Here is a 21,291-nt window from a genome sequence, read left to right as displayed (position 1 = left end):
TATTGCGCACATGCACACACACAATGCACATGTACATGTATATATATAGATATGACACTTGCACTGTATATATAGGGATGGACTTCTTGTGGATATGGTGGCATTTTTCTCAACGGGAATTATGTTCCTGATTGGTTCGAGTTTGTCAACGATGGTAATAAAGTCAGTTTTAATATTCCCCCAAGTGATGGTCGTAATTTGGAAGGGTTGACTCTGTTGTGCTTTTGCTACTCAAATCTTTATAAGTCAAGCTCTTATATCAAATGTAAAGATGTTCATCCTCGTGCCAGGATTGATATAAATAATACCAAGCGTACTGAGTTGCAGACCTGCATAGGCAATGAAGATTGGGTTATAAAAATGCGCGATGTATCTGAAAACTGTTTTCTTTGGCAAGGACAAATATCGAACGATAAGCTCAATTTGCAAAGCGGGGATAAAGTTGATATAACTTTTGATATGCCAAAGATGTACTATAACTCTCCTTATGTGACAATTAAGGGAACAGGGGTTAATCTAGTATGGGACAAACCTATGAAGGAAAATATGCACGATTTTGTTCGTGGTGCTAGGTTTTTTATCCAGAGGTACAATCAAGGTGGTGATGCATCGTCATCATCACATGTTTGAGTCAGATCACAATCAGTTCGTCAAACGCCTCTTTCAGTTTTCGATTTCTCAGTTCAATAAATGAAGGCAAGTCCATGCTTCATACTTCTTTCAAATTTCAAGTAATTTAACTGAAACATCAAGGGTAGTCCGGTCGAGAAGCACAAGAAATATCCCCCTCTCCACACCGACACAGTCACTCTCAAACGGAAGTAATGGGAAGCTTAAGGGGAGGAGCGACCCAAATTCGAAGGGCAGCGTTCGTCAAGGACAGCGTCCACCCAATTGGCGTCGCCATCATCACCCTCGGTCGCCCCCCGAGCTCTCAACGCCATGAACCTAGGTATGTAGATAAACACACACACACACACGCATATGTATATATGTATGTATCTGTAAATGCTTTTGATTTGGAGCTGATTTGAATTTTTGAGCTTGAACTTTATGGCATCGTATTGATTACAAATCTATGTTATTGCATTTGTTATAAGACGAAACGTTGGATTCAAATTTCGAAGAAGTTAGCTTTTTTTCGATGAATTTTGTGTTTCTGTTTAAGTGGGAATTGTTGGAAAATACAGATATGGATGTGAAATACAAGAGCTATCTGGATGAATGGGAATCTGACCCAAATGTCAAGTGTGTTCTTGTTGATAGCCACTCGGCTCGTGCCTTTTGTGGCGGTAACTCCCAGAACTCGTATTTGAATAGTTTCTTATCTTTCCTGGCAATTTTACACTTCCATTTTAGCATGTAGTTAAATAAGTATTTCTAGATATGCATGTTTAGCTCTTTCGTCGGTTATTTTTGTTTTTGGGTCTCTTAGGTAAGGTTTTGAGAGTGACCAATCATGGTAAATGCAGGAAAGGATATTAAAGGGGTTGTTGCCGAAATTCAAAAGGAAAAAAAGCACACCTCTTGTGCTGAAGGTTTCTACATTACACTTTGCTTTGAACTAGAATTGTTTCTTGTTTAGGTGCTTACGTGATAGATTTTTAGTCTTTGATGTTCGTACTGTTTCATGTCATGTTGTTTATTGTTTCACTTCATTGTTCCTTTTTGTGTTGGTTTTTTGCATGTTGATTCATCGATAAGTAATAACCCAGATTTAGTATACCTGCATGCAGTGATGTCAAGCAGATCAAGGCCAAAAACCAACCACCTAGTATGGTTGAGGTCTAATTGTGTCCCTTTTAACTATATATAATGACAGACTTATAACCTTACACAGTTTTCTAAAATCCAGATAATATTAGATGACTTCCTTCACTACCGTATTAGATGTAATTTTGGTAATTTTCATAGTGAATAGATTTACAACTAGCAATACGATTGAACCTTGCAAAATCATTGATGATTAAGCCTTAATACAAGCAAGCAAGCCCCTTTAACAAAATTCATGTATTAGAATCATAATGATGTATTTGTTGATAAGCCTAAAAGTTCAAAGCGGAAATCGTTTACATGAGTTCTGCTGCTTTGGCTGTTCAATCTCGTATAAATGTCATAAATTGCGGTTAAGATTGTGCTTTCAGCATGTATTTATTAATGTTCAATACACGATTATTTTTTCTTTTGTAATTTCATGTTTGACATTCTTGGGCAACCTACAACATCGGGTCCTTTGTTTAGTCTTGATTTTGCTTGAACTTGGGTAATATGATTTGTATTGGTTGGAGAGGATTCTTTTCTTTTCTAAGCTACCATTTGTAGTTTTCTTAAGATTCGAGAGGCTACCGATATGATATTTGTGCTGCACGTTTTTCAGGTATTCATTGCTGAGTATTCTCTAATATGCAAAATCTCTGAGTACAAGAAGCCCTATATAAGCTTCATGGATCGCATAACAATGGTCTTTGGTATTGGCCTATCAGGTCACGGTCGCTACCGGATCATTACAGAGGTATTATTGCCTTGTCAGACAGAGATTGTCAATGTTGTCAATTACATTGCAATTGCTTTTTGAATTTTGAGTGTCTAACTTTGTATGGATACATTTCAGAGGACTGTTCTTGCTATGCCAGATGGGTTTTCACATATAGTGGCAAAGAGTCCGGGAGGAGGATCTGCAGGTATGCCTTTTCTATCCTCACTCCTCAGACACAATTTCGGATGCTTTTAGTGGGGTTAACTTTAGTTGGCATCATCACATTGTCCAATGCGTTTTGTTGAGATAAAAGCAACTCCACTGTTGATGCAGTTCTTAGGATCCCCATCAGGACATTGAGAAGCGCAACTCAAGAGTCTTTTACCTCAAATAACTTCAGCATTTGGTGCAAATAAGTCGGTTCTTGAGACAATTGATGAACTTAAAAAGCTGCAGCAGAGTTCAGATGCTACTGGTAAGTTTGTCAATGCGATTTATCTATTGAGCGGCTTGTATGTCGCTGTCAAGTATTTTCTATCAAATTGTTTCTATTGCAGTGGTGAGTGGGCTAATGAAGCTCTTTAATGTCTTCGAAAGGGTGCTCCGTTTTCACTTTATTTGATACAACATTATTTCGCTAAAGTTGCATCTGCGCTTGGGAAAAATGACAATCAATTGTCCACAGTGATCTACCTTTTCGTTTCTTGCATCACATGGTTGCATCCTTTTGTTAGGTTTTGCATTGTAGTATTTCAAATTTTCATAAAGTAACATGTGCTTTACTTGACCAATACCAGTTAACTGGCGTGATGAAAACTGAATATCGCGTTGCTATAAGATCGTCTTTACGGAATGATTTTGCTGAAGGTGTACGGCAGTTTTGGCAGACAAGGATCAGGTTCGTTAATTATGCTCAAGATTCTTTACTGTAAAATGACAGAACAATTACAGCCTCTACTAAATCTACAGTTAATAATCATCTTACTTTCCGTATATCAGAACGGATCTTTATCTTTGGCTTCAGTTTCGTGTCAATGCAGAATCCGAAGTGGAACCCATCAAAGTTAGAGGAGGTGAATCAGAGTGAAGTGGAAGCTCTCTTTGAGCCATTGAGCCCGAACGTTGAGGAGTTGGGTGTGTGACTGACTGGCATATGAAAACTACCCGAACATTGAGGAGTTGGGTGTGTGATTGACATGTGAAAACTAAGTTAAATGAAACTACATGAGAAGAAAACACCTTCCCTTGGACGCTTTTAGTGCTTTTATACTGCGTTCTACATGGCCAGTTATGAACTAACATTGTGATTGTGGTTATTTGCGTGGACTTGTTAGAAGAATATGAATTATGCTTTCGGTTTCTGATAATCCAAAGGCTGATGCACTGCTCTCTGATTATCCAATTCGTAAATTTGTAGAATAGTATTAGCCAAAATGGCGTTAAAAACTCCTTTAGTCTCAATAAGTTTGGTAAAAAAGAAGGTGCTCATAGAAGCTTTGTAAAAGCGTGTACCTCTCAATTCAAGTATTCAAGTTCTTGTGTTCGAATCTCTTATTTAGTGGTGACACAAATCCCTTGTAAAGGGGAAAAGGAAAACACTTAGGTTGAGAAGTGCTCACCTCTGGCTCCACTTTGGACATGTGACAACTTTTTGTTGGACAATCCTACAAGTCTGACCATGTGTCACATATATTGAATATTCACTAAATGTGTAATGTAGCATATGCACTCAACTACTATCGTTACAATTTGTAATTAGCTGGACCAGTTTTGACAAACACGACAACTTCTTATTGAAGACAGCCTTACAAGTCTGACTACATGTCACTCTTTCTGAACATTCATTCGCTAATTCAAGACCTTAAATTTATAGTTTAGCACGTTCACTTTAGCCAATATAGATCGAAAAAAGTCGTAAGTTGGGATCGGGCCTAAGTAATTGAATGGTCCCAATCCAATCCGAAAGCCCAAAGTCCAAGAGAGCAAGTGAAAAAGACCCCTACCCTCCGGTGACGCATGTTGCAAACATCATACGGAGGACGCAATATTTCAAGCCAAATTGCTCTCTTGTCATCATTGGCTTCCTTTGCCGACACGGTATTTCACTTTCCTATTGATATTCATGCAATAAGGAATCTGATACAAGAAAAACTCACACCTGTAAGATGCCATTATGTATCCTTCGGATACCGGGATCTACTACATATTTATTAAAATTTGTACCGAGTCCCTTAGCACAGTGGAATTGTCACAGCTCGTCCCGGAATTATTAATTCCGAGGACGTGAGATGACCAATGTGACCTTAAACGGGATTAAGGTGTGTAAATGTATGACATTTGTTTTACTTTAAGATCCTAAACTAGGGTTAGATTTATATTTGTATGTGTTAATTTGTGCTTGGACTTAGGTAGGGCCTCCTACCCTGAATTCCCTCCCTAAAACCCGTAACCTTTCTTCTCTCTTCTTCTTTCATTCCAGACTCTCTCTCTCTCTTATTCTTTTCTGAAAACTCTCTCATTCTCTCTCTTACTCTCGAACTCACGGCAACCACCAAGAACCACCACAATCTTGTACCAACGTTCCATTTAAGACCACCATCGTGATCCTGGGGACTTCACGAGCACGGGGATACCAATTTCAGGTGAGTTTCACTTCGAAAACCCTAGTTCTAAAGTTGCCGTGAGATGACACTGTTCATGAGCTTTGAATTGGTTACGTTTTAGGCTAAAACAAGATCACAGCGAGTTTAGTAAGGTCCCAAGGAAGCTCGGAGTGCTTCGTTGGAAGTTTTTGGACGTAAGAACACGGAGATCGACAAGTTCAAAGTTTGGCCGGAGCTTTCGAGGCGTTTCCGGCGAATCCCCGGCGAGTTAGGAGTCGAGGTAGGTATCAATCTCTTCGTCTCGTCAAGTACTACAACTTTCCTTTTTGTTTCACTCAATTTCGTTGAGTATTGAAGAAGTTATACTCATTTGAAAAATACCCAGTTTCCGGCGACCTCCGAGGCTTTCGAGGCAGTTTCCGGCCAAACCACGGCGAACTAGGTGTTGTGCAAGGTACCATTCTCTTTTTCTCTTCAAGGGCTACAACTTTCGTTTTTGAATCACTTGATTTCGTTGAGAAATGACAAAGTTATGGCAATTTGAAAAACTGCCCAGAAAACGGCCGCCGGAAAAACCAGTCCGGCGACCCAAGGAAGAAGAAGGTGCTACAGTAAAATAAAAAAAATAAAAAATAAAAATAAAATTATTTTAAAAATATGTCGACGTCCGTGACGTCGAGTAGATCACTGTGGTATATTCATATACCTAAATTGAACACCGTATGAGAAAGTTATTGAGGATTGTTGGTTAGGTGTTCGAATAACATTTTATAGTTTTCACATTAGGTGAAAATGTGAATTGATGATCCGACCGTTGGATCATCACCAAACTTTGATACGTTGTAATACGTAATATTTGAGGATTATTGGAACTTACGGATTGGGAATCCGAGCTACGGATCTTCCGGAATTGGAATTGTAAGTCCATAATATAAAATGTTAACCGTCACTTAGTTTTGGAAATTGACGGAGATCCGACCGTTGGATGGTAATGAAATTTTAGGATGTTGTACTAGAGGTATAATGTGGACCTCTGGAAGTTATGGATTTAAAATCTGAGTGGCAGATCTTCCGGATCGATCAACGTAGTGACGTATTTTATATAAATTATGTATTCTATCGATATGAATTCTGAGCCTGGATTTGATTACTATTCTAGGTGGCGATCGTCATGACGCCTTGATGTGTGGTGCTAGGGAGTTGTTGGACGAACTCCAGGTGAGTGGGCAGTTTTGTTTTCCGTATATATATATATATATACTTGACGTTTTCCCAGAAATTGAAATTTAATGAAAGTATGCTTTAAATGCAATGTATAGAATTATATGAAAAACGTGAATTGAAACGCTATGCATGAAAGTATATGAAAAGTATATAGAAATGTGAGTCGAATTGCCATGCATGAAATGATATGAATTGATATATGATGCATATGAATTGGTGCGGCGGACGCACAGGTGAGTATCAGGTAAGTATTTAATTACTGTTATGATGATGATGATATATATTGAGCTCAAATCCTGCACCATGGTTTAGTGCTTATAGTATTCACCGCATCGCACGCTCGTCTTGGATCCAAGTAGATGCTAGTCGTACAGTCCACGCGGAGTGGGTACGACAGGCCAGTCGCGAGAGTGTTAGTGAGATTCCGACTGGTGGGTGACCTTAGATTATGTGCACAGATGATTTATGAGAAGCACTAGAACGTAACTTGTGTGCAGAAGGCCGGACGGGTCACAGAGGTGACTCCGGCAGAGTGAGAGTGATATATTTTGAGCTCTAGGTTCAACCGTACAGGGCTATTAGAGGGCCTACGGTTGATTACTTTCTTGCACCTGATATGATTATTGTTGATGCACAAAATCAGCGAAGACTTTGGTACAACAGAAAGTGTCAGGTTTTATGACCTTCGCTTGGTTGCTTCGGTCACTAGTGAGGATAAGTACGTAAATGAATAGAGACAGAGAAGCAAACACAGGATGTACGTGGTTCACCCAGATTGGCTACGTCCACGGAGTAGAGGAGTTCTTATTAGTAGTGAAGGGCTTACACAAGTACAAAGGATCAAGCTCTCAATTTAGTGAGTTCTTGTGAATGATTTAACACAAAATGGCATTAGGCAATATTGTGGGGGAATGACCCCTATTTATAGAAAAACTTGTAGCTTTGTCACATTGACATGTGTCATGTTATGATTGGTTCTTGATGTTGACACGTGTTGCGCTCTGATTGGCTTCTAATCTTGACACGTGTCGAGTAGTGATTGGCCTCCTGGTCGGAGGGGAACTCTTCTGGGTCCTTGACAGTATAGCGTTGGCCGGTGCTCGGTAGTTTCGGGATTGGTCAAGTATGGTACAAACAGTGCTCCCCTAAGTTCCCGAGTGAGGGAAACTCCTCGGTTGGGGACTTGCAAGATCCAATCCCTTGAGTAATCACGAAACTTCTAAGTACCGAAGTGTGGTCTGATCTTCATCTGCCCTTCTCTGGAAGTACCTTTCCTCCATCCGGGAATGGTGTACTTAGCTGATGTTGACGCACAAGGTAATGTATCAATTTCACTTGAAGCTTAGTTGTAGTTTCGGGCTTAGTCAAGTGTGATACAAACCCTATAGTAGGAGTCCCCCAAGTCGCCGAGCTAGGAGATCTGCCGAAAGAGGTGACAGACAAGGTAAGCAGTCAAACTTCCAAGTAAGCAACCCAGGATCAGAGGTTTGACGTCGGCTTCCGGTTGATTGTTCTCATTCTCCTTGTCTCTCATTCAACTGCCAGGATAAGGAGAAGCAAATGGATAAGAGATGATATGAGATACTTTTTCTTTTGAAGAAGTAACTTTCCACAGGCTTATTCTTGAACTGTGCTGGAGGGTTTTCTGGTGCCCTTCAGAGTATAAGGCCGACTCAAAAATTTGAGGGTCAAAACAAGTCCATCAAATCTAGAGTACGTTCGACCTTGATGATATGGGATACTTTTGCTGTTGACGGAATAATGAATGTGGTATGGAAAGGTGTCGTGCTGTAGTGATCTGTTTCAGCTCACCGTTGAACCTTCTGCTTCAATCTTTTGCATGGCAGAAGTGGTGTGCAACTTTTGCATTTAAATGGTCCTTCAGAACATTCCTTCATAGTGACTCATCCACGCTTGGCAGCTTCAGTGTAAAGAGCCAATATCTGATCAACTGTCATGAAGTATTTGCCGGTGGAATTCGTGACCTTGACAGCAGTTGAGGATGAGTACTCGAGAGCAATGCTAAGTAAGCAACCAGGCAAAGGCTCCAGGCAGTCAGTTCCAAATTGGAAGTTTGATTTCAGGTTCCGACTGACTGCTCTCTTTCTCCTTGTCCTGCAGGTGTGGACAAGGACAAAGACAGAGACAGGGAGAAAGCATGATATGGGATACTCTTGCTTTCGACCCTGATGATATGAGATACTCTTGTTCTTGGTGTGGCTTATTTGCTGAGGTATTATCGGGGGGAAATAAAGCTGAGTATTTCGAGAGGTTATGTTGAGGGTGCCTTTTCGAATGTGAGAAAGGGTTGAGCATTTTTGCAGGTTTGCCTGTCCGTTGAGGAGGGAGGTCAATGTATATAGGGATTTCCCAATAACAAGTAGTAATGCTATTCCTTTACCCTTCTTGGTCACAGCAATGTAGTGGGAGCTACCAGCTTCACGTGTTTTAATTTTGTCAGAGCACTTTGAAAAAGTGGTATGTGGTATCTGGAAAGCTGATATTACGTGTGGAGATTACAGACAAGCTTTATCTAAGGAAATCTGGCTCTCGAAGTTCTGAGAGTTGTGCCTCTTCGGTTTTCGAACAAGCAATCCCGTCGAGGATCTGACTCTCGAGATTCGGAAAGCGGTGCTACTCCGGTTTTTGAGAAAGTAATTATGTTGGGAGTCTTTTCTCGAATGTGAGTAAAGGTTGGACGTTCTTGCCAACCTGTCTTGCCGCAAAACACGGAGGTCGACACACATAGGGACTTTCCAGTTGTCAAGCAGTGGTGCTGTTCCTTTACCCTTATGGGTAATAGTAGGGTAGCTGGAACTTCGAAATTCTCGTGCCTAAACTTTGTCAGAGATCTTTGACAAAGTTATATGTGGTACCCGAGGAGTTGATGGTGCATATGGAGAGCGGTGATTGATCAGTAAGATTCACGTGCTTTCTACTTCACCAGAAATCTTCGACAGAGTGCCCGTAATTTCCGCAAAGCTGATTGTGCATGTGACAGGTGCTGACGAGGCTGAAAAAGCAGGTGCTTCTTCGATTTCTGAGATCGGCCCTCGTGGTCTCTGAGCAGCCCAGCTTTTGAGAAAGCAGACGCCTCTTCGATTTCTGAGATCGGCCCTCGTGGTCTCTGAGCAGTCCAGCTTTTGAGAAAGCAAACGCCTCTTCGATTTCTGAAGCTCCGTCGAGTGCAGATTTTTATAGAGGCTGGCATTAAGTTCCACAGCACACTTGAATCTCTACCAGTAGAAGCTCATTTCTTGCACTTCTAAGATCTTGATTTGTCTGACCTCTTCCCTCTTCAACACATTTGAAAATGTCTGGACCCTCCGACCGTCGTTTTGACTTGAACCTTGGAGAAGAGACAGCCACGCCTTCTCCAGACAACATATGGCGCCCATCCTTCATATCCCCTACTGGTCCTCTTACCGTTGGGGATTCTGTGATGAAGAATGATATGACCGCTGCAGTGCTGGCCAGGAACCTTCTCACTCCCAAAGATAACAGACTACTTTCCAAACGGTCTGATGAGTTGGCTGTTAAGGACTCTTTGGCTCTTAGTGTTTAGTGTGAAGGTTCTGTGTCTAATATGGCCCAACGCCTATTTGCTAGAACCCGCCAAGTTGAATCATTGGCTGCTGAAGTGATGAGTCTCAAACAGGAGATTAGAGGGCTCAAGCATGAGAATAAGCAGTTGCACCGGCTCGCCCATGACTATGCTACAAACATGAAGAGGAAGCTTGACCAGATGAAGGAATCTGATGGTAAGGTTTTACTTGATCATCAGCGGTTTGTGGGTTTGTTCCAAAGGCATTTATTGCCTTCGTCCTCTGGGGCTGTACCTGGTAATGAAGCTTCAAATGATGAACCTCCAATGCCTCCTCCTTCTGGGGTTTTGTCAAGTACTGAGGCTCCGGATAACCACCCTCCGGTGCTTTCTCTTTCTGGGGCTCTACCGACTGCTGAGACTTCCCCTAAGCAACCTTTGTGAATGCTCCCTTTTGTTTGTTTATTTTGACTCATGTATATGTACATATTTGTGGCTTATCGAAAATATTAATAAATAAGCTTTGCTTCATTTCAACATATTGTGTTAAATACACCAAAGCCTTCTTCATAAAGTTCTTTGAATTTTTGCTTTTGTTGAAACCTGTATTGTTGAAGCTTTGTGAGTGAAGCATGTAGTTTGAGGTAGTGTTCCCTTAATTTCCCGAGTGAGGAAAACTTCTCGGTTGGAGACTTGAAAAATCCAAGTCACTGAGTAGTCACGAACTTTTGAGTACCAAGGCGTAGTAGCATATGGTGGGAGTCCCCCAAGTCTTCAGGCGAAGAGAGTTGCCGAATGAGGTGTCTCGCGTGTTACTAATTTGTCAAAGTAACGAATTCTTGTTTCGATGTCACACATTCGTATATGCTTTATCTAAAAATATTTCCAACTTTTGTGTGTTTGATGCTGCATGCTATTGACTAGACAAGATCAAGTGCAATTAGTGGCTTTTCTCTCTTTTTCATCTTTTCTTTGGTGGAATTGCTTTTCGTTTCCACTAATCAGCCTGAGTGGATGCAAGATAACACCTTTCTCTATAGCTCAGATTGCAAAGTCGTCTTCATGAAAGTTTTTCCTTATCTTGTGAACTACAACATATCCAAATTTGAGATCCATCGGAGTAGTACAACTTCAGAAATTCAAGTATGATGAGTAACTGTTCATCAATGTTCTGTTAATCCGTCAGACTTGTTGTGAGCTTCGAAACTCCATTTTCTCTTGTTCAGATCAACATACTTTCTTCATCGAAGTTGTTCCTTAACTTGTGAACTACAACATATCCAAATTTGAGGTCCCTCGGAGCAGTATAACTCCAGAAATCCAGGTATGATGAGTGACTGTTTATCATTTGTCTGTCAACCCGTCAGATTTGTTGTGAGCTTTGAAACTCTATTTTCTCTTGCTCAGATCAGCATGCTTTCTTCATTGAAGTTGTTCCTCAGCTTGTGAACTACAACATATCCAAATTTGAGATCCCTCGGAGCAGTATAACTCCAGAAATCCAGGTATGATGAATGACGGGTTATTATTTTTATGTCAACCCGTCAGATTTGTTGTGAGCTTCGAAACTCCATTTTCTCTTGTTCAAATCGGTATGCTTTCTTCATTGAAGTTGTTCCTCAGCTCGTGCACTACAACATATCCAAATTTGAGATCCCTCGGAGCAGTATAACTCCAGAAATCCAGGTATGATGAATGACTGGTTATTATTTTTCTGTCAACCCGTCAGATTTGTTGTGAGCTTCGAAACTCCATTTTCTCTTGTTCAGATCGGTATGCTTTCTTCATTGAAGTTGTTCCTCATCGACTCTTTCATAACATATCAAAAATTCAGGATGAACTAACGGTTAAATATTTCCAGATCTTCGAAACATCACAACAGCTTCGAAATCTGCAAGAAGCCGACTATCATGTTTGGAGCTTCAACACTTTAATTTCCGTCGCTCAAACAGAAATGGTTCCTTCTTGAAAGTTGTTCATATGCTCAAGAACTATAGGGTGTCCAAAATTCAGCTCCATTGGAGAAGAGCAGAGGTTGCAGAAATTTGATAGATGAAAGGAGGCGGAAGAGGGAGAGAGAGAAAAAGTCTCTTGGGTTGGATTTCTATTTTGGGGCAGATTCCAATTTTTGTAGCACCTTCATTATTGATGAATTGCTTGTACTTTTGTCCATTATGAAATTTGGGACTTTGGCTTGTTATTGGATCTATTATAATATGTTTGGGAACATATATAAGTGAATAAATAAGAAAAAAAATTTTGGGCCCTTGTGGGTGTAAAACAAAAAATGTTTATGTTTACCCAAGTGTTTTTGTACAAGTTCAAGGGCATCTTGGGTTTTGTGAACAAAATTTGTTTATTTGGAGCAAGGTTTTGTGTTGAAGCTTTGTAGGTGAAGCTTTGGTGTTGAAGCTTTGTGGGTGAAGCTTTGGAGGTGAAGCTTTTCGGGTGAAGCTTGTTGGGTGAAGCTTTTTAGGTGAAGCTTTGTGGGTGAAGCTTTTTAGGTGAAGCTTTTCGGGTGAAGCTTTTTGGGTGAAGCTTTTTAGGTGAAGCTTTTCGGGTGAAGCTTTTTGGGTGAAGCTTTTTTAGGTGAAGCTTTGATGGTGAAGTTTTTTGGGTGAAGCTTTTTAGGTGAAGCTGTTTGGGTGAAGCTTTTTAGGTGAAGCTTTGATGGTGAAGCTTTTTGGGTGAAGTTTTTTAGGTGAAGCTTTGTGGGTGAAGCTTTGGAGGTGAAGCTTTTCGGGTGAAGCTTTTTGGATGAAGTTGTTTTTTTTTTTTTTTTTTTTTTTTTTTTTTTTTTTGGCGCTTGACACGGTCTTCATTTGCTTGTTTTGTAGTGACTGTGGAAGACAGATTGCTTTCTGATTGAGAAGGGTTCCGGCATCGCTTGCTATGAATGTAAAAGAGTGAGGGCTGAGTTGGCTAAATTACCTCTTTATTGAATTCATTGCCAAATGGCCTTCATTACATAGGATGCCGAACGGCTATAGCTCAACATTTGTACATCGTGAGTCTATTTGTAGTAGTACTTCAAGTGATCAGCGTTCCATGGATGGCCAAGGGTCTTGCCATCGGAGCTTCTAAGTGTGTAAGAGCCAGGGCGACTGATGCCAATGACTTCATACGGTCCATCCCAGTTTGGACTAAGTGTGCCTTCACTCGGGACTCTGTCGCAGAGTAATCTTTTCTTTAAGACCCAGTCTCCTATTTTGAAAGAACGAGGCTTGACCCTAGAGTCATAATAGTTGGAGATGCGCTGCTTGTAGGCGACATTCCTCAAGTGAGCTTGGTTTCTGTGTTCCTCGACTAAATCCAAGTTGAGGGTGAGTTGTTTGTCATTTTCACTTTGAATGTAGTTCTGGACTCGGAATGTTGCTTGCTCGAGCTCAACAGGGACAACCGCCTCTGTGCCAAAGGCAAGTGAGAATGGAGTTTCTCCTGTTGAAGTCCGATATGAAGTGCGATATGACCAAAGAACTTGGGGTACAAATTCTGGCCAACAGCCTTTAGCTTTGTCCAAGCTGGTTTTCAAAGTGCGCTTGATTATTTTGTTGATGGCCTCAACTTGTCCATTAGACTGGGAATGAGCTGGAGAGGCAAAGCATAAGTTGATGTTGAACTTAGAGCAGAACAACCTGAACTTCTTGTTGTCAAACTGTCGCCCATTGTCAGTGACTATCGCATTGGGAATGCCGAATCTACAAAGGATGTTCTTCCACACGAAGTCTTCTATCTTTGCCTCAGTAATGGTTGCCAAGGGTTCTACTTCGGCCCACTTTGTGAAGTAGTCCACTGCAACGACTGCGTAACAGACTTTGCCCTTCCCTGCCGGCATTGGGCCGATCAAATCAAGTCCCCACTGGGCGAAGGGCCAAGGGCTGATCGTAGGAGTAAGAGGCTCTGGAGGGGAATGAGGAATAGTTGCATATCGTTGACATTTGTCACATGAGCGGGATACTTTGATGGCATCCTGGCATTCATGTTGGGCGACTGATGCCAATGACTTCATACGGTCCATCCCAGTTTGGACTAAGTGTGCCTTCACTCGGGACTCTGTCGCAGAGTAATCTTTTCTTTAAGACCCAGTCTCCTATTTTGAAAGAACGAGGCTTGACCCTAGAGTCATAATAGTTGGAGATGCGCTGCTTGTAGGCGACATTCCTCAAGTGAGCTTGGTTTCTGTGTTCCTCGACTAAATCCAAGTTGAGGGTGAGTTGTTTGTCATTTTCACTTTGAATGTAGTTCTGGACTCGGAATGTTGCTTGCTCGAGCTCAATAGGGACAACCGCTTCTGTGCCAAAGGCAAGTGAGAATGGAGTTTCTCCTGTTGAAGTCCGATATGAAGTGCGATATGACCAAAGAACTTGGGGTACAAATTCTGGCCAACAGCCTTTAGCTTTGTCCAAGTTGGTTTTCAAAGTGCGCTTGATTATTTTGTTGATGGCCTCAACTTGTCCATTAGACTGGGGATGAGCTGGAGAGGCAAAGCATAAGTTGATGTTGAACTTAGAGCAGAACAACCTGAACTTCTTGTTGTCAAACTGTCGCCCATTATCAGTGACTATCGCATTGGGAATGCCGAATCTACAAAGGATGTTCTTCCACACGAAGTCTTCTATCTTTGCCTCAGTAATGGTTGCCAAGGGTTCTACTTCGGCCCACTTTGTGAAGTAGTCCACTGCAACGACTGCGTAACAGACTTTGCCCTTCCCTGCCGGCATTGGGCCGATCAAATCAAGTCCCCACTGGGCGAAGGGCCAAGGGCTGATCATAGGAGTAAGAGGCTCTGGAGGGGAATGAGGAATAGCCGCATATCGTTGACATTTGTCACATGAGCGGGATACTTTGATGGCATCCTGGTGGAGTGTTGGCCAGTAATATCCTTGGCGAAAAGTCTTGTGTGCTAGGGACCGAGATCCAGCATGATCTCCACAGACTCCCTCATGTATTTCCCGAATGACGATTTCCGCCTCGGCAGGCGTAAGACACCTTAAGTATGGCAGGCTAAAACCTCGCTTATAGAGTTGATCATTGATGATCAGGTAGCGGGTAGACTTGTATCGAATTTGCTTAGCCTGGACTTTATCATTTGGGAGGGTGCCATGAGCAAGGAAATTATAGATCGGGGTGATCCAACTATCCCCCCGTTGTAAGTTGCATACTTCTGCGGCCATGGTGCTTGGTGTTGCCAACAGTTCGACATGAATTTTTCTTCCAATCTTGTCTTCCACAGCTGAGGCGAGGCGAGCCAGGGCGTCTGCATGACTGTTTGCCGCTCGAGGAACTTGGGTGATCTGGTAGTGGAAGTGCTTGAGCAAAAGTTGTGTTTGCGCAAGATATGCTGCCATGGAGCTGTCCTTAGCATCAAAGTTGTTGGTAACCTAGTTGACCACTAATTGGGAGTCACTGAAAATATCAATTTGTTTAACCCCGAGGTGTTTGGCCAAACGTAATCCTGCTAGAAGGGCTTCATACTCGGCCTCATTGTTTGATGCCTTGAATTTGAAACGAAGAGCATACTCCATTGCTACTTTGTCGGGCGTAGTCAAGACTAGTCCCGCTCCACAGCCCTGTTGGTTGGATGAGCCATCAACATACAGACTCCATGCTGAGGTCGTTGATTCTACTTTCTGAGCTTCCGATGGTAATGAAGCTACTGCTTCAGGTGTAGAAGCAATGTCAACAGGATATGTGAAGTCGGCGATGAAATCTGCTACTGCTTGGCCCTTCTCAGCTGGCTTTGGTTGGTAGGAGATGTCAAACTCACCCAACGCTATTGCCCATTTGATCATTGTGTCAGGACTTTGGAGTATCTGTCGAAGAGGATAATTGGTAAGCACGATGATGGAGTGCGCTTGGAAGTAAGGGCGGAGTTTTCGAGCAGACATGACCAATGCCAGAGCCAATTTCTCAATGTTAGAGTACCGTGTCTCCGCATCTTGTAAGGCTTTGTTAGCGTAGTAGACAGGTCGCTCAATATTCCCATCCTTTCGAATGAGAACGGAACTTACGGCTGAAGCTGATACCGATAGGTAGATAATGAGAATGTCTCCTACCTCGGGCTTGGAGAGTAGAGGGGCTTTACTCATGTACTCCTTGAGGTTTTTGAATGCCTCGGCACATTCATCAGTCCATGTAATGTACTTCCTACTTCCCTTAAGTGCTTTAAAAAAGGGAGCACATTTGTCTGTGGCCTTAGAAATGAACCTGGTTAAGGCTGCCACCTTGCCAGTAAGGCTCTGGATGTCCTTTGAAGTTACCGGTTCCTTCATGTTGAGGATTGCTTTGATCTTCTCAGGATTAGCTTCAATGCCTCGTTGGCTAATCATGAAACCTAAGAATTTGCCAGAGCCTACGCCGAAGGCACATTTGTTGGGGTTTAACCTCATTCGATACCTCTTCAAAATAGTGAAAGTTTCATATAGGTTGGTGATGTGTTGGTCAGCATGTTTGCTCTTGACTAACATATCATCAACGTAAACTTCCATGCCCTTCCCAATCTGCTCGGCGAACATTGAGTTGACTAGTCTCTGATAAGTCGCTCCTGCATTCTTTAGGCCGAAAGGCATGACTTTGTAGCAGTATAGTCCTCTGTCGGTAGTGAAGGCTGTGTGTTCTTGATCCGAAGGGTTCATGAGGATTTGGTTGTATCCTGAGTAAGCATCCATGAAGCTCAGGAGTTCACACCCGGCCGTAGAGTCTATAAGTCTGTCAATAAGAGGAAGAGGGAAGCTATCTTTCGGACACCCTTTGTTTAGGTCGGTGTAGTCAACACACATTCTCCACAAGACCTTTTGAAGCAAAAGACTTTCTTTGGTCGGATTTTTCTTAACAAGGACCACATTTGCTACCCATGTCGGGTAATTGACTTCGCGGACAAAGCCTATGCCTTTGAGTTTTTCAACTTCTGCTTTCATTGCCTCGTATCGTTCAGCGTCATAAGATCTTCGCTTCTGTCTCACCGGCTTGATCTTGGGGTCAATACTCAAACGATGACAGATGACATCGGGAGAGATGCCTGGCATGTCCTCGTATGACCAGGCGAAGACTTCAGTGTTCTCTTTCAAAAAAGATATCAATGCTAACCGAAGGGGTGGTGACAATGTGGTGCCAATCTTCACCATGCGATCTGGATAATCTCTTGAGATAGGTACCTTCTCCAACTCTTCAGCAGGTTGGGCTTGCTGGGTGAAAGAGTCATCTCGAGGATCATCGGGTTGATTGTTGCTATCAGGAAGATCCAAGTTCGCTTCATCTAGGCTGGTCTTTGTGACTTGGTCATGTACAGACAGGGTTTCCTTGGGTCCGGGCAAGTGTTGTTGCTTAACTGAAGTGTTGTAACATGATCGTGCACTAAGCTGATCTCCTCTGATGTAGCCGTTGCCATGGGGGGTTGGAAATTTCATCAACAGCATATGCGTGGATACCATAGCCTTGAGATCATTGATGCCTGTGCGCCCAAAGATGACATTGTATGCCGTTGGGCAGTCAACCACTAGGAAGTTAGTGGTAATGGTAGCCGTGTAAGGGCCTGTACCAATAGTAAAGGGTAAATGTATGCTCCCTAAGGGTTGCACGATATCACCGGAGAAGCTTATCATAGGAGAAATCGAGCGATCGAGCAAGTGTTCAGCTACACTGAGTGCCCTGAAAGCTTCGGCAAACATGATATTGACCGAAGCCCCTGTGTCTACGAGGATTCGTCGAACATCAAAGTTGGCTATGTGAGCCTCCACGATCAATGGGTCGTTATGAGGGTAGATGATGCCTCTTTCTTCCTCAGGGTAGAAACATATCGGATCCCAGTTAGGTTTTTTATACTTCCCTCCCCTGATGTCTTCCACGTGAAACACTTGGTGACCAGGCCTCAGACTTCGTTCACTGTTTTTCATGGCCCTATTGGAAGATTCAGATATGGGTGTGCCGCCGCTTATGGAATATATGACATTCACCTGGCGTTGGTTACGGTTATCCCTTTGAGGGTGAAGAAGGAATTGATCAATTTTTCCTTCTCGTGCCAAAGCTTCAATACGATCACGGAGGATGATACATTTCTCGCTATCATGGCCGTTATGCTCATGGTAGCAACAAAACATGCCCGCGTTATTCGGGGGCGTGTAATCTGGGTGCCTCGGCTTTGGCTTTGGTATCAGGTGAGCTATGCTGGGGTAAATAGCCGCGCATGTGGCATTCAAGGGCGTGTATGTCTCATACCTTGAGGTATGGGGTATCTTGACGCGGGTTTGACCCACTGCATTGACTGCCTGGGGGCGAGCGTTATTGTGGCGATACCCTTGGTTATCGGGATAGTGTCCCTTACTCTTTTTACTAGAAGGAGAGTGGTGAGGATGGAAATCCTTCCTCTTGCCTTGAAATTGATATGTCTGTTGATTCGGTGAAGCATTATGCAAGGCATGGGGAGGTGCCACTGCTGTTTGGAAAGTCGAGGTCTTCTCATTTAGGTGAGTCTGGCTTCTACCTCCCACTTGTTGATAAAGGATGGTTGTAGGGGGTTTCTCCTGATATGTCTTTGCCTCGGCGGAGGCATGGTTATAAGCATGCGCCATCACCTCAGAGTAAGTCTTCCAAGTATTGACATTGATCATGTATTTAAAGAAACAATCACCTAGGCCTGCCGTGAAGGCTTTAAGGGCAGTCTTGTCGTCTGCCTCGGCACACCGGGAGTATTCATGGCTGAAGCGGCCAGCATACATACGTAACGACTCGTCTGGCTTCTGGCGGATAGTGTACAGGTCATCTGCAGAGTGCAAGCGATCGGTTTGGAAAATGTGTTGGGAAACAAATAGTTTCCTCAATTCCTCAAATGAGTCTACCGTCTCAGGTGTAAGACGACAATACCAATTTAGAGTTCCGCCAGAGAGGGTGGAGGGGAAGATAAGACATCGCTCTTCGTCGGTGTGCATCCGGTATGCCATGGTGGACTCAAAGAGGTTAAGGTGCTCAATCGGGTCCTCTTTCCCAGTATAAAGTTGCAAGCCAAGCTTCTGCTTTGTCTTTGCTTGAAGGGGGGTGTTGAGGATCCTCCTTGTAAGAGGGTCAGGCCTGGGTTGGTTCCAGTCAGGTATTTCAGCCTGACGTTCAGCCTTCAACTTGTTTACTTCCTCAAGAAGTTGTAGGACAAGGGGGTCCTGAGCGGAGTTATGTGCCACTGGAGCTTTCTTTCGTAAATCTTCATCTCCTCTTGGAATTAGGAAGGTTTGATCAAGGGCATGTGATTTTTCCCTGGACTCGCTGTACTGGCTTCCAGGGTATGTCTGTCGGAACACCTATGAGTCCCCTGTACCCTCATGTCTCTCTAGGACTTGTTGCCCATTCCCCAAGTTGGTGGCCGGCTCGGGCCGTGGCAGGGGACCGAGTCTCTCAGAAATCCTTGGGTCATTGATCTTTGAGCTTATATGGATGGAATTCTCTCGACGTTGCTTCAGGAAATCCCAACAATCGCGAAAGACGGCTTTCGATCCTTCTGCCCATTCAGCAAAGATGTGTCTCCCTCCGCTTCTCATGGTTCGGGTCGAAGCAACTGGGTTAAGAGAAGCCTCATGTTGATTATCAAATCGAGGGGTAATTTGTTCCCTATCAGGGATATCTATGTCGAATGCATGTGACCCTCCGTGTTGGAGGGCACCCAGTTGATGGTTGACTTCCACGGGGGCAACAAGCTCGCGTGTCTGAGCTTGCCTAGCTTCGTGAAGTGTCTCGAAGAGCTTCTCATATTGCTCCTGGAGGACCTCATTCCTCATTGCTATCTTGTTGTTCTGAGCTTCCAACTCATCGACTTTAGCTTGAAGAAGAACTCGTTTTCCTTCCTTCTTTCGTTGTTTCACACTATGTGCAAGGGGGGTGTCATTCTGTGTGTTGTGGCTTCATTCGCTTCCCATGCTGGAGAGGGATGCCTGATCAAAAGAAAGTGTACGAATGATAGAAACCAGCTTGACACAGCTGAAGAGAGTAGGAATAAGTGTCGTTTCCCACAGACGGCGTCAAATGTTGATGCACAAAATCAGCGAAGACTTTGGTACAACAGAAAGTGTCAGGTTTTATGACCTTCGCTTGGTTGCTTCGGTCACTAGTGAGGATAAGTACGTAAATGAATAGAGACAGAGAAGCAAACACAGGATGTACGTGGTTCACCCAGATTGGCTACGTCCACGGAGTAGAGGAGTTCTTATTAGTAGTGAAGGGCTTACACAAGTACAAAGGATCAAGCTCTCAATTTAGTGAGTTCTTGTGAATGATTTAACACAAAATGGCATTAGGCAATATTGTGGGGGAATGACCCCTATTTATAGAAAAACTTGTAGCTTTGTCACATTGACATGTGTCATGTTATGATTGGTTCTTGATGTTGACACGTGTTGCGCTCTGATTGGCTTCTAATCTTGACACGTGTCGAGTAGTGATTGGCCTCCTGGTCGGAGGGGAACTCTTCTGGGTCCTTGACAGTATAGCGTTGGCCGGTGCTCGGTAGTTTCGGGATTGGTCAAGTATGGTACAAACAATTATGTTGATGCATTCATACCTTATTACTGTTGAGATGATGTGGCATGACATAATTAATATGAGAAATGTTGAGATGATGTGGCATGGCATAATTGTTATGAAAATGTTGAGTTAACGACTTGAAGTCTTGAGAATATATATGTATATATATTATATTTACATTTTACGGAAAGTATACAGGTTTTACGGAGATGGGTTACAATGTGTTGAGAAATGTTGGATTTGAAAATAATTGTTTTTGGTGACCCACTCAATTTTGGTTTTGCGCCCCTCCAGGTTCAGGAATCACAAAGGTGTGGTGACTACGAGGAATTCGACGGTGTTCTGACAGATTGCACAAAAATTAGGACTCACCTTCGGGTGTATCAACTTATAAATTGTATAATTAAAGCTTCCGTACTGTGCAAATGGTTACGTCACTCTCACGTGACGGCCAGCATGCCCTCCTTCGGGACGGGGTGTGTCAGGAATGCTACCCACGCGTCGATAATCGTGACTTCTTCTCCGCTTTTCCTTTCCTTTTCGTTTTTCTCCCTCGCAATTCTCAGCTTCTGTCAGTCTCTAACCTCGCTTTCTTTGGCTCCCAAATCGGCTTCTCTCGCTATCAAACCTCTCACGAATTACAAACAAGGCTTTCTTGCTAGAAAAACCACTGAACCAGTTGAACTTTCCTCGGTTCTTCAACTCGATTCGAATAAATTTTTTACCCAGAAAAGCTTGCCTTTCGTGGTGAGTTTTACAGCTTTCTCAGTGTGGGTGTTTCAATTTCGTTTTTATGATTTTGGATTTGCAAATTTGTTTTCTGTTTCAATTTTCCTTTTGTGAATATGGGGGTACATTAGCTACTATGCGACTCCCTTCCACAAATCTGATCTTTGTTTCTTGTTAATGTACCTGCATCTACTACAAAGTTTGAGAAGTGG

At 42.9% G+C, this 21,291-nt stretch overlaps 2 protein-coding genes and 2 long non-coding RNA genes across 5 annotated transcripts in view; all 4 read left to right on the top strand.

Moving 5' to 3' along the window:
* LOC103419296 (disease resistance protein RUN1-like) overlaps positions 1–2,512 on the top strand; it is a 66,786-nt gene extending 64,274 nt beyond the window's left edge. The window contains exons 8-11 of the mRNA XM_070806305.1: positions 76–952; positions 1,191–1,292; positions 1,436–1,538; positions 2,378–2,512. Coding sequence (XP_070662406.1) covers positions 76–630 — 555 coding nt within the window. The 3' untranslated portion in view covers positions 631–952; positions 1,191–1,292; positions 1,436–1,538; positions 2,378–2,512. The remainder of the gene's footprint in view (positions 1–75; positions 953–1,190; positions 1,293–1,435; positions 1,539–2,377) is intronic.
* A 402-nt stretch (positions 2,513–2,914) lies between these two features.
* On the top strand, positions 2,915–3,984 carry LOC139188746 (3-hydroxyisobutyryl-CoA hydrolase-like protein 3, mitochondrial). Its single transcript, XM_070806453.1, has 3 exons — positions 2,915–2,951; positions 3,274–3,374; positions 3,501–3,984. Exons 1-3 carry the CDS (start codon positions 2,943–2,945, stop codon positions 3,616–3,618), a joined length of 228 nt encoding a protein of 75 aa, XP_070662554.1. The 5' UTR covers positions 2,915–2,942; the 3' UTR covers positions 3,619–3,984.
* A 1,419-nt stretch (positions 3,985–5,403) lies between these two features.
* On the top strand, positions 5,404–20,702 carry LOC139188596 (uncharacterized). Its single transcript, XR_011571978.1, has 3 exons — positions 5,404–5,533; positions 6,239–6,297; positions 20,651–20,702. It is a non-coding gene; the product is annotated as an uncharacterized lncRNA (long non-coding RNA).
* On the top strand, positions 10,914–12,047 carry LOC139192260 (uncharacterized). 2 transcript variants are annotated; one of them, XR_011576307.1, is made up of 3 exons: positions 10,914–11,171; positions 11,255–11,352; positions 11,709–12,047. It is a non-coding gene; the product is annotated as an uncharacterized lncRNA (long non-coding RNA). The 2 variants fall into 2 exon arrangements; XR_011576308.1 differs by lacking the exon at positions 11,709–12,047 and adding an exon at positions 11,460–11,475 and having other exon boundaries at positions 10,947–11,171.
* Positions 20,703–21,291: the final 589 nt, after the last annotated feature.

The sequence above is a fragment of the Malus domestica genome, chromosome 02 (assembly GCF_042453785.1).
Source record: "Malus domestica chromosome 02, GDT2T_hap1".
Classification (NCBI taxonomy): domain Eukaryota; kingdom Viridiplantae; phylum Streptophyta; class Magnoliopsida; order Rosales; family Rosaceae; genus Malus; species Malus domestica.
Note: the sequence above shows the minus strand (reverse complement) of the source record. Positions and strands in the feature narration are given on the sequence as shown.